General features: G+C 41.2%; 1 protein-coding gene across 1 annotated transcript; it reads left to right on the plus strand.

Moving 5' to 3' along the window:
* Position 1: 1 nt before the first annotated feature.
* Positions 2-1,694, plus strand: LOC109868509 (14 kDa phosphohistidine phosphatase). The gene is made up of 3 exons (XM_020458118.2): positions 2-327; positions 675-802; positions 1,005-1,694. The coding sequence occupies exons 1-3, from the start codon at positions 162-164 to the stop codon at positions 1,095-1,097; spliced, it is 387 nt and encodes a 128-aa protein (XP_020313707.1). The 5' UTR covers positions 2-161; the 3' UTR covers positions 1,098-1,694.
* The last annotated feature ends 9,985 nt before the right edge of the window (positions 1,695-11,679 follow it).

Here is an 11,679-nt window from a genome sequence, read left to right on the forward strand (position 1 = left end):
CACCCCCCTTTTTATTTCCGGAAGTGTGTTACAGACCATTTACCATAACTGTCCACATTGATCATCGCAGAAAGAATTATCTACTATTTCAAATTGAAGAATTATCAGCTGTGCGAGATAGAACTCTACGTTCAATTTCGTGAAAGTATTTTCGTGAAAAAATGTGTACTCAAACGAAGGCTGCTGCTCTCATTGCGAACATTCCAGAGGCAGAAATCGACCCGACTGGTGTGTTCAAATACGTTCTCATTCGAGTACACAGTAAAGAAGACGGCGACGACTCGAGCGTAGATATTGTACGTGGATATGCCTGGGCCGAATATCATGGTAAGAGTCCAATATCGTCATGTTTTTGTATTTCAGAGTTGGCTAGCTAGCTAACTGCTGTATGATTCATGTCCATGTTACTGTCCAATTCTACATAGCCTAGTAGCTACTCATACTGTACTGATACCTACGAGCCAGTAGGTGGGGCCTTTGTCACTGAAAAATGCCAGAGCAGTCGGTCAGTATTGGTTTGGCCTCCACTGTACAGCAAAAATATTTACACCATGTGACTAGTTTTCTATGCACGTCACAGTGCTTTTGAAATATGTTGTATTTTGAGAGTATTTTCAAGACCATTGTTCTTAAACTTTGAGTACAGTACCGATCTTGTGTTTTTGTCACTGCAGCTGATATCTATGACAAGGTAGCAGAGGAGCTTGAGAAAGGAGGGCACCTGGACTGTGAATGTATTGGAGGAGGAAGGATTAAGCATGACTGCCAGTCAAAGAAGATCCACGTCTATGGCTACTCCATGGTAAGAGAATGCAAAATAATGTTATTTCAGTGGAACTCATGTACACCCATTGATTGGGTCTTCTAGTACATTTGTGACCATAACAATTCATCCAACATTTTGATACATTTTCTAATATTGTAAGACTGATATTGCATCTCTTAAGTTTTGTTATTTACTAGCAGTCATGTTATCATCTCAATTCCCTTCTTGTTCTTTGCAGGGCTTCGGAAAAGCAAATCACGCTGTTTCCACAGAGAAACTGAAGGTGCGCTACCCTAAATACGAGATCACCTGGGCTGATGAGGGATATTGACCTACACTGGACCCGTCTTGGTTCAGGCCTATCTCCTTTCTGTGTCAATAAGTGTGGGCCAATAGTACACAGCAGAACCTCAGTGGCATCACATTATGTGAGATCTGAAGACAAACCTGTCAGTACAAAGCTGAAACTGGGACTAAGACTGACACAGTACCTAGTTGCTGACTAATATAGCCAGAACAACAGTGCTTGATTTTCTATTTTGTTTCAGTGAAACAATAGATGGAAAACATATTACTTAACAGAAGTCATTTTATGTTTAAACATAAAATGAATAAATGCTTGCGTTGATTTAATAAATGGTAATGTATGCTTTATTAACATGAAGTCATGTAGCTAAGGACATTTACATCATACAATACCGGTACCTGAAAAAGATCAAGTATGAAATTCCATCCCCGGTCATGGAATCATAAAACTATAATCATGTTGAGCAATGTTGATTTCAAAAGACAGGGGAAGTAACGCACTCCATCTTTCAAAAATAATTTCCTCTGGTTTCAGAACAGAAAAACTCCTCTGTCATTACTTTTGTCTACTTTATCGCACTGTGCGTCTGTCTAAATAAAGTTCATGTTGTTTTGTCAGCCAGTTAACTTTAAACTACTGATCAACCGCTACGTGGGTAATGTGGGTATCAAATAAGGTCAGGTGAACTCTGTGATCTGAAATGCATTAACCTCCGATGTTGCCATACAGCTACCATGCAGCTGTGCCAAACAATGTTAGGCATGTAAGAGCTGTCACACTACCACATAAGAGGTCGACCGATTATTATTTTCACGCCAATACCGATTATTGGAGGACCAAAAAAGGCCAATGCTGATTAATCGGCCAATTTGTGTGTATGTGTGTGTGATATATATTTGTAATGAATGATAATTACGACAATACTGAATGAACAATGAACACTTATTTTAATTTTAATATAATACATAAAATCCATTTAGTCTCAAATAAATAATGAAACATGTTTAATTCGGTTTAAATAATGCAAAAACAGTGTTGGAGAAGAAAGTAAAAGTGCAATATGTTCCATGTAAAAAAGCTAACGTTTAAGTTCCTTGCTCAGAACATATGAAAGCTGGTGGTTCCTTTTACCATGACTCTTCAATATTCCCAGTTAAGAAGATTTAGGTTGTAGTTATTATAGGAATTATAGGACTATTTCTCTCTATACCATTTGTATTTCATATACCTTTGACTATTGGATGTTCTTATAGGCACTTTAGTATTGCCAGCCTAATCTCAGGAGTTGATAGGCTTGAAGTCATAAACAGCGCAGTGCAACCCAGCATTGCGAAGAGCTGCTGTTTGAATGAATGCTTACTTGCTGCTGCCAACCACCGCTCAGTCAGACTGCTCTATCAAATCATATACTTAATTATAATATAATAAACACACAGAAATACGCGCCTTTGGTCATTAATATGGTAAAATCCGGAAACTCTCATTTCGAAAACAAAATGTTTATTCTTTCAGTGAAATACGGAACCGTTACGTATTTTATCGAACGGGTGGCAACCCTGTCTAAATATTATGTTTACATTGCACAACCTTCAATGTTATGCCATAATTTTGTAAAATTCTGGCAAATTAATGACGGTCTTTCAACAGTTCGCAACGAGCCAGGCGGCCCAAACTGCATATACCCTGACTCTGCTTGCACTGAACGCAAGAGAAGTGACACAATTTCCCTAGTTAATATTGCTTGTTAACATGAATTTATTTTAACTACATATGCAGGTTTAAAAATATATACTTGTGTATTGATTGATTGAAAGGCATTGATGTTTATGGTTAGGTACATTATTGCAACGATTTTGCTTTTTTCACGAATGCGCTTTTTTTAACTACATATGCACGTTTAAAAATATATACTTGTGTATTGATTGATTGAAAGGCATTGATGTTTATGGTTAGGTACATTATTGCAACGATTTTGCTTTTTTCACGAATGCGCTTTTCTTAAATCAAGTTGAAGTAGGCTGTGATTCGATGATAAATTAAAAGGCACCGCATTGATTATATACAACGCAGAACAATCTAGCTAACCTAGTAATATCATCAACCATGTGTAGTTAACTAGTGATTGTTTTTTACAAGATAAGTTTAATGCTAGCTAGCAACTTACCTTGGCTCCTTGCAGCCACAGTGTCCTTTTGATGCTGCACTCGCGTAACAGGTGATCAGCCTGCCACTCAGTCTCTTCATGGATTGCAATGTAATAGGTGTCCAAAAGGCTGATTACTGATTGTTATGTAAACTTGAAATCGGCCATGATTAATCGGTCAACCTCTAGTATGTGTATATAAAAAAATATGACAAGTCTACACTCAATCAAGGACCTAAAATATACACCCTTAATAAAGATGAGCAAAAATGACAGTGTAAAATAAATAATTAAAATACTGAGGTATATTGTATGCTAAAAAAAAGTTGGAAAATGCTTACATTTTATACTAATACAATTGCTCAGAGAAATAAATGTTTAACAAATCCTATATTTCTTTCTCAAAAAGATAGGCATTAAAATTATTGACACTAGAAGTCTTCTGGGATCCACCTGTACCCAAATACCCGGGACCTGAGTGGGTCCAGATCCAAAATTCTAAGGGCTCTTTCACATATCCCCTTATGATCTGGATCCTGGGGCATTTGGTACCCTGATCTGTACTATAAAGCATGTGAGAAATGCAAATTGACCCTGGCTGAAACTAATCTTGGACCTGCGTGATTGGGTAATGGGTCCAAGACCAGAGTACCAGGTATTGTGATGCGGCAGCCCGAGTCACGTAGAACTTTTTTGCCCGTTGTAAACAAGCTAGCTTGCTAATGTCATGTAGACTGTGCGTCTTGCTAATCACACCCTGAAAATTTTATTTTCAGATCTTGTGAAAACAAAATGTATTCTGTAGAATTCTCACAAACTCTACAGGAAACTTAAACCAGGGTATCGAATTTCATATGTGAAAACGCCCTAAATAATTTCATGGGTCTGATATGATTTGCACGGGTCTCTGGTATGTGTCATTTTAACTGACTTGTCCAGAAGGACCCGTACAGATACAAACACAACTGCCGCAGTAGAGCGAGAGAGAGGCATTTTTATAATTTATGCTGGTGCTCTTGCTTTTCACGAGAGTGGCACATTTAGCTTGTTGTTGTTGGCCAGTCATAAGTAATCAAAGCGGCAATCAGAACTCCATGTTCATGTCATCTGACCAAAGCGCCGGTTTCAATCCAAGTGCCAATGCCGTTTAGCAAAGTCCAGGCGTTTACATTTACGATGTTGACTAGATAAGCTCATGATGTAGGAACACGTCAGGTTGGTTCATGGTAGTGAAGGCAGACTCTCCCAGCAATGCTGTAATGGTGTCTCCCATGATGAAACAGTCCTCTCCATCCTGCCGAATGCATCTCAAATACGTCCTCAGGTATCAAATCATACAGTACATTGAATCAATAAAAAATGCTTGGTTTTCTGATCTTATTGCCCTTGTCTGACTACCTTAAACAAACAGCAGTTTTACTGTCAAGGGTTAGCAAGTGTGCCACACTGTGCCCCTCCCCCAGTACAATATAACGTTTTAGATAACCAAATAACAAAGGTTTGATTTATCATTAGGCTTCACAGGGCTGCAGCCTGCCCCACTGTAGGCCTCTGTGCATAGGGAGAGCACTCATCAGGTGGTAGTGTTGGCAACCTGAGAGCATCAGCGTGCGTGGCTGGAGGCCACCTCTTCCTAGGTCGCATCCCCACCTCTTTCCAGATCCACTCCCAACGCGCTGAGGGTTGCCGTGGATACGTGGCTAGAGACTCTTGGTCACCTATAGTTCTTGGTCACCTCCCTGACCAAGGCCATTCTCCCCCGATTGCTCAGTTTGGCCGGGCGGACAGCTCTAGGAAGAGTCTTGGTGGTTCCAAACTTCTTCCATTTAAGAATGATGGAGGCCACTGTGTTCTTGGGGACCTTCAATGCTGCAGGAATTGTTTGGTACCCTTCCCAAGATCTGTTCCTTGAGGAAATCCTGTCTCAGCGCTCTACGGACAATTCCTTCAACCTCATGGCTTGGTTTTTGCTCTGACATGCACTGTCTACTGTGGGATCTTATATGAATATGTATGTACCTTCCCAAATCATGTCCAAACAATAGAATTTACCACAGGTGGACTCCAATCAAGTTGTAGAAACATCTTAAGTATGATCAATGGAAACAGGATCCACCTGAGCTCAATTTAGAGTCTCATAGCAAAGGGTCTGAATACTTATGTATGTACATTTCTGTTTTTTTATTTTTAATAAATTGTTATTATTGGGTATTGTTTATAGATTGATGAGGAAAAATGTTGTTTAATCCATTTTAGAAGAAGTCTGTAATGTAACAAAATGTGGAAAAGTCAAGGGATCTGAATACTTTCCGAATGCACCGTATGTCTGAGATTATATGAACATGACTGGGCATTCAAACATATCTGTATCCATTCATCATTATCAATAGCTTCTACCAGGTCTTCCTCACATTTTTTGTTTTACATGTTTTGTGTCATTGGGAAAAGCCTCTATCAACCCTTGATACACTTTGGAAATCAACTTTGGAGGTTTGTCAGACTGCCTTAAAATAGCATCTGGCTTGTCCCGTCCTGCACAGAGAGGGGAATAAAGTGTTGTACCTGCAAAAATTCCCTGCCTGCCTGATCCTGCTGAGACTCCTGACACCATCTCATCCTCCTCAAATGGGGCATGACAAAGAATTACCTTGGTTTACATTTATACATTATATTATTGATAGGAATTTTATGAATAATGACTAAACAATATCTACATTTAAATAGAACTATAACTAATTAAACTCTACCCTGTTTTATTATACCTGATTAATAAAGTTAGTTAATATGGAAGGGATTATGTAGCATGAACAAGGAGTAATTAAACATAATAAACACCATTCCAACTCGGTTGGGGAGGAATGGGTTGTGGGTTTTAAGTAAGCAAAAAGGATCATTAACCTATATTTGAACCGACTCAACTATAACTCTGTGGCAATCAAATAAGACAGCGAGAGCCTCTCTAGGTTTTCCGTATCTGCAACTGTCTGCTAAAGTGGTAATAAATTATGGTGAAACTTCAGGAGTTAATCCAGTTATATTGTGTGTCATGTGTGTGCCCTGGTGAGCTGGAATTAACTTTTGAACCTGCTTTGTCTTGGTCGAGAGGAGGAGATTCATTCTATAATCAATGACGTCATATTTTGTATATAAACTGTTGTTCGTGGTTCCATGGCAGCGTGCTCCGAGAATAAATACTATTATCTAATTTTGATAAGACTGGTCTCTGTCTATTTTATGCAAATAAGAATCTTACAAATTCTGAGTGATTTTAATTCATGAACACATATAGGAATTATGAAATTCCGTTGACAATTATCCAAGAATAGAATCAATGGTTCAATAATTCAAACGACCATTATTCCCAGATCCCAGACTGTAGCGTTATACTTAAGATTCTGAACTTTATATCAATATCTGATATTGTTAATATACTGCAAAATTCACCTGAGCTGGTCTTCCCTGGCTGTCTGACCCTGCTGGGACCCCTGTCACCATATGATCCTGCTAAGACATGATGAGCATAGTGTTGTGTACTGACTGTGCACAAGAGTGCAGAACCTGCAGGCACCGACACAGATCATTGCAGCAGGGTTGGCATTTTTCATTCTGCGGGCGGTCAGACAGAGGACTTTGGGAAGAAAATATTTTTGTTGTCCCACGGACTATTTAGAAACGGTCCTCTTCCTGCTTTCGATGCATTAGCCAACCTATTGTATTAAAATAACATGTTTTTTTGCATTATTCACACACAGAATTTGCTGCTTCAACTTCTGTAGACTACCTCTCCTAGTTGGGCGTGAGAGTTCAAGTGCTCCTAGTATGTGTGGTCTCATTGAAATAGAGTAGGCTACCAACATGAGCGGGGAATCAAAGCATCAAATCAAATTGTATTTGTCACATGCACCGAATACAACAGGTGTAGAACTTACAGAGAAATGCTTTCTTACTGTACAAGCCCTTAACCAACAATTCAGTTCAAGAAATAGTCAAGAAAATATTTACTAAATAAACTAAAGTTAAAAAATATATATATATATATATATATATAAAGTAACACATACATTTACATAACAATAGGAGGTTATATACAGGGGGTACTGTAACATGTATACTGTATCTATTTACCGTTACTCTGTCCCCTTCCCATCTTTCTTCCAAATTTCCCCTAACCTCCTGGGCATCATTGTACTAACGATACCAGTAATATCTTTGACTTTCATGAAGACTGTGCAGATAAAGATGACGAGGCCAAGTGTGGTGAGTACTCTGGGTTTATGACATACACTGAGTGTACAAAGCATTAGTAACACCTTACTAATATTGAGTTGCACCTCCATCTTCTGCCTTCAGAACAACCTCAATTCATTGAGGCATGAACTTTACAAGGTGTCAAAAGCGTTCCACAGGGATGCTGGCCCATGTTGACTCCAATGCTTCTTCCCAAAGTGGTCAAGTTGGCTCCATGTCCCTCGGAATGGCACAAATGCACAATCCATGTCTCAATCGTCTCAAGGCTTAAAAATCCAGTCTCCTCCCCTTCATCTACACCATGTGTCAAACACATTCCTCGGAGGGCTGAGTGTCTGCGGGTTTTTGCTCCTCCCTTGTACTTAATTGATATTTTTTATTTTTTTTATTTTACCTTTATTTAACCAGGTAGGCAAGTTGAGAACAAGTTCTCATTTACAATTGCGACCTGGCCAAGATAAAGCAAAGCAGTTCGACAGATAAAACGACACAGAGTTACACATGGAGTAAAAACAAACATACAGTCAATAATGCAGTATAAACAAGTCTATATACAATGTGAGCAAATGAGGTGAGAAGGGAGGTAAAGGCAAAAAAGGCCATGATGGCAAAGTAAATACAATATAGCAAGTAAAATACTGGAATGGTAGTTTTGCAATGGAAGAATGTGCAAAGTAGAAATAAAAAAATAATGGGGTGCAAAGGAGCAAAATAAATAAATAAATTAAAATTAAATACAGTTGGGAAAGAGGTAGTTGTTTGGGCTAAATTATAGGTGGGCTATGTACAGGTGCAGTAATCTGTGAGCTGCTCTGACAGTTGGTGCTTAAAGCTAGTGAGGGAGATAAGTGTTTCCAGTTTCAGAGATTTTTGTAGTTCGTTCCAGTCATTGGCAGCAGAGAACTGGAAGGAGAGGCGGCCAAAGAAAGAATTGGTTTTGGGGGTGACTAGAGAGATATACCTGCTGGAGCGTGTGCTACAGGTGGGAGATGCTATGGTGACCAGCGAGCTGAGATAAGGGGGGACTTTACCTAGCAGGGTCTTGTAGATGACATGGAGCCAGTGGGTTTGGCGACGAGTATGAAGCGAGGGCCAGCCAACGAGAGCGTACAGGTCGCAATGGTGGGTAGTATATGGGGCTTTGGTGATAAAACGGATTGCACTGTGATAGACTGCATCCAATTTGTTGAGTAGGGTATTGGAGGCTATTTTGTAAATGACATCGCCAAAGTCGAGGATTGGTAGGATGGTCAGTTTTACAAGGGTATGTTTGGCAGCATGAGTGAAGGATGCTTTGTTGCGAAATAGGAAGCCAATTCTAGATTTAACTTTGGATTGGAGATGTTTGATATGGGTCTGGAAGGAGAGTTTACAGTCTAACCAGACACCTAAGTATTTGTAGTTGTCCACGTATTCTAAGTCAGAGCCGTCCAGAGTAGTGATGTTGGACAGGCGGGTAGGTGCAGGTAGCGATCGGTTGAAGAGCATGCATTTAGTTTTACTTGTATTTAAGAGCAATTGGAGGCCACGGAAGGAGAGTTGTATGGCATTGAAGCTTGCCTGGAGGATTGTTAACACAGTGTCCAAAGAAGGGCCGGAAGTATACAGAATGGAGTCGTCTGCGTAGAGGTGGATCAGGGACTCACCAGCAGCAAGAGCGACCTCATTGATGTATACAGAGAAGAGAGTCGGTCCAAGAATTGAACCCTGTGGCACCCCCATAGAGACTGCCAGAGGTCCGGACAGCAGACCCTCCGATTTGACACACTGAACTCTATCAGAGAAGTAGTTGGTGAACCAGGCGAGGCAATCATTTGAGAAACCAAGGCTGTCGAGTCTGCCGATGAGGATATGGTGATTGACAGAGTCGAAAGCCTTGGCCAGATCAATGAATACGGCTGCACAGTAATGTTTCTTATCGATGGCGGTTAAGATATCGTTTAGGACCTTGAGCGTGGCTGAGGTGCACCCATGACCAGCTCTGAAACCGGATTGCATAGCAGAGAAGGTATGGTGAGATTCGAAATGGTCGGTAATCTGTTTGTTGACTTGGCTTTCGAAGACCTTAGAAAGGCACGGTAGGATAGATATAGGTCTGTAGCAGTTTGGGTCAAGAGTGTCCCCCCCTTTGAAGAGGGGGATGACCGCAGCTGCTTTCCAATCTTTGGGAATCTCAGACGACACGAAAGAGAGGTTGAACAGGCTAGTAATAGGGGTGGCAACAATTTCGGCAGATAATTTTAGAAAGAAAGGGTCCAGATTGTCTAGCCCGGCTGATTTGTAGGGGTCCAGATTTTGCAGCTCTTTCAGAACATCAGCTGAATGGATTTGGGAGAAGGAGAAATGGGGAAGGCTTGGGCGAGTTGCTGTTGGGGGTGCAGTGCTGTTGTCCGGGGTAGGAGTAGCCAGGTGGAAAGCATGGCCAGCCGTAGAAAAATGCTTATTGAAATTCTCAATTATGGTGGATTTATCAGTGGTGACAGTGTTTCCTATCTTCAGTGCAGTGGGCAGCTGGGAGGAGGTGTTCTTATTCTCCATGGACTTTACAGTGTCCCAGAACTTTTTTGAGTTAGTGTTGCAGGAAGCAAATTTCTGCTTGAAAAAGCTAGCCTTGGCTTTTCTAACTGCCTGTGTATAATGATTTCTAGCTTCCCTGAACAGCTGCATATCACGGGGGCTGTTCGATGCTAATGCAGAACGCCATAGGGTGTTTTTGTGTTGGTTAAGGGCAGTCAGGTCTGGGGAGAACCAAGGGCTATATCTGTTCCTGGTTCTAAATTTCTTAAATGGGGCATGTTTATTTAAGATGGTTAGGAAGGCATTTAAAAAAAATATCCAGGCATCCTCTACTGACGGGATGAGATCAATATCCTTCCAGGATACCCCGGCCAGGTCGATTAGAAAGGCCTGCTCGCAGAAGTGTTTCAGGGAGCGTTTTACAGTGATGAGTGGAGGTCGTTTGACCGCTGACCCATTACGGATGCAGGCAATGAGGCAGTGATCGCTGAGATCTTGGTTGAAGACAGCAGAGGTGTATTTAGAGGGGAAGTTGGTTAGGATGATATCTATGAGGGTGCCCGTGTTTAAGGTTTTGGGGAGGTACCTGGTAGGTTCATTGATTATTTGTGTGAGATTGAGGGCATCAAGTTTAGATTGTAGGATGGCTGGGGTGTTAAGCATGTTCCAGTTTAGGTCGCCTAGCAGCACGAACTCTGAAGATAGATGGGGGGCAATCAGTTCACATATGGTGTCCAGAGCACAGCTGGGGGCAGAGGGTGGTCTATAGCAGGCGGCAACGGTGAGAGACTTGTTTTTAGAGAGGTGGATTTTTAAAAGTAGAAGTTCAAATTGTTTGGGTACAGACCTGGATAGTAGGACAGAACTCTGCAGGCTATCTTTGCAGTAGATTGCAACACCGCCCCCTTTGGCAGTTCTATCTTGTCTGAAAATGTTGTAGTTTGGAATTAAAATGTCTGAGTTTTTGGTGGTCTTCCTAAGCCAGGATTCAGACACAGCTAGAACATCCGGGTTGGCAGAGTGTGCTAAAGCAGTGAATAGAACAAACTTAGGGAGAAGGCTTCTAATGTTAACATGCATGAAACCAAGGCTATTACGGTTACAGAAGTCGTCAAAAGAGAGCGCCTGGGGAATAGGAGTGGAGCTAGGCACTGCAGGGCCTGGATTCACCTCTACATCGCCAGAGGAACATAGGAGGAGTAGAATAAGGGTACGGCTAAAAGCTATGAGAATTGGTCGTCTAGAACGTCTGGAACATAGAGTAAAAGGAGGTTTCTGGGGGCGATAAAATAGCATCAAGGTATAATGTACAGACAAATGTATGGTAGGATGTGAATACAGTGGAGGTAAACCTAGGTATTGAGTGATGAAGAGAGAGATATTGTCTCTAGAAACATCGTTGAAACCAGGAGATGTCATTGCATGTGTGGATGGTGGAACTAATAGGCCCAAGAAGAAAACATAATAATAATAATAAAAATAATTAAAAAAATTGTCCGATTGTCTATTCAGATAGCAGCCGGTAAGACAGCTAACGGTTAGCAGGCCGCAGATGGGCGTTCAGGTAACGTCGCGACGGAGGAGCCAGCCGAATAACTCCTTCGGGTAGATAACGTCGGCAGTCCAGTTGTGAAGGCCCGGTGGGGCTCCGCGAAGGCAGCAAAACGGGTCCGGATAGGCGACTGCAGCCCAGGTGCG

Source organism: Oncorhynchus kisutch, linkage group LG23, assembly GCF_002021735.2.
Source record: "Oncorhynchus kisutch isolate 150728-3 linkage group LG23, Okis_V2, whole genome shotgun sequence".
Taxonomy (NCBI): Eukaryota; Metazoa; Chordata; class Actinopteri; order Salmoniformes; family Salmonidae; genus Oncorhynchus; species Oncorhynchus kisutch.

What these genes read in the sequence shown, in the direction of transcription:
- LOC109868509 (XM_020458118.2), top strand. Translation starts at nt 162, where the DNA reads ATGTGTACTCAAACGAAGGCTGCTGCTCTCATTGCGAACATTCCAGAG. An exon ending in TGCCTGGGCCGAATATCATG is followed by an intron (nt 328 to 674) that starts GTAAGAGTCCAA and finishes TTGTCACTGCAG; the next exon opens with CTGATATCTATGACAAGGTA. An exon ending in ACGTCTATGGCTACTCCATG is followed by an intron (nt 803 to 1,004) that starts GTAAGAGAATGC and finishes TGTTCTTTGCAG; the next exon opens with GGCTTCGGAAAAGCAAATCA.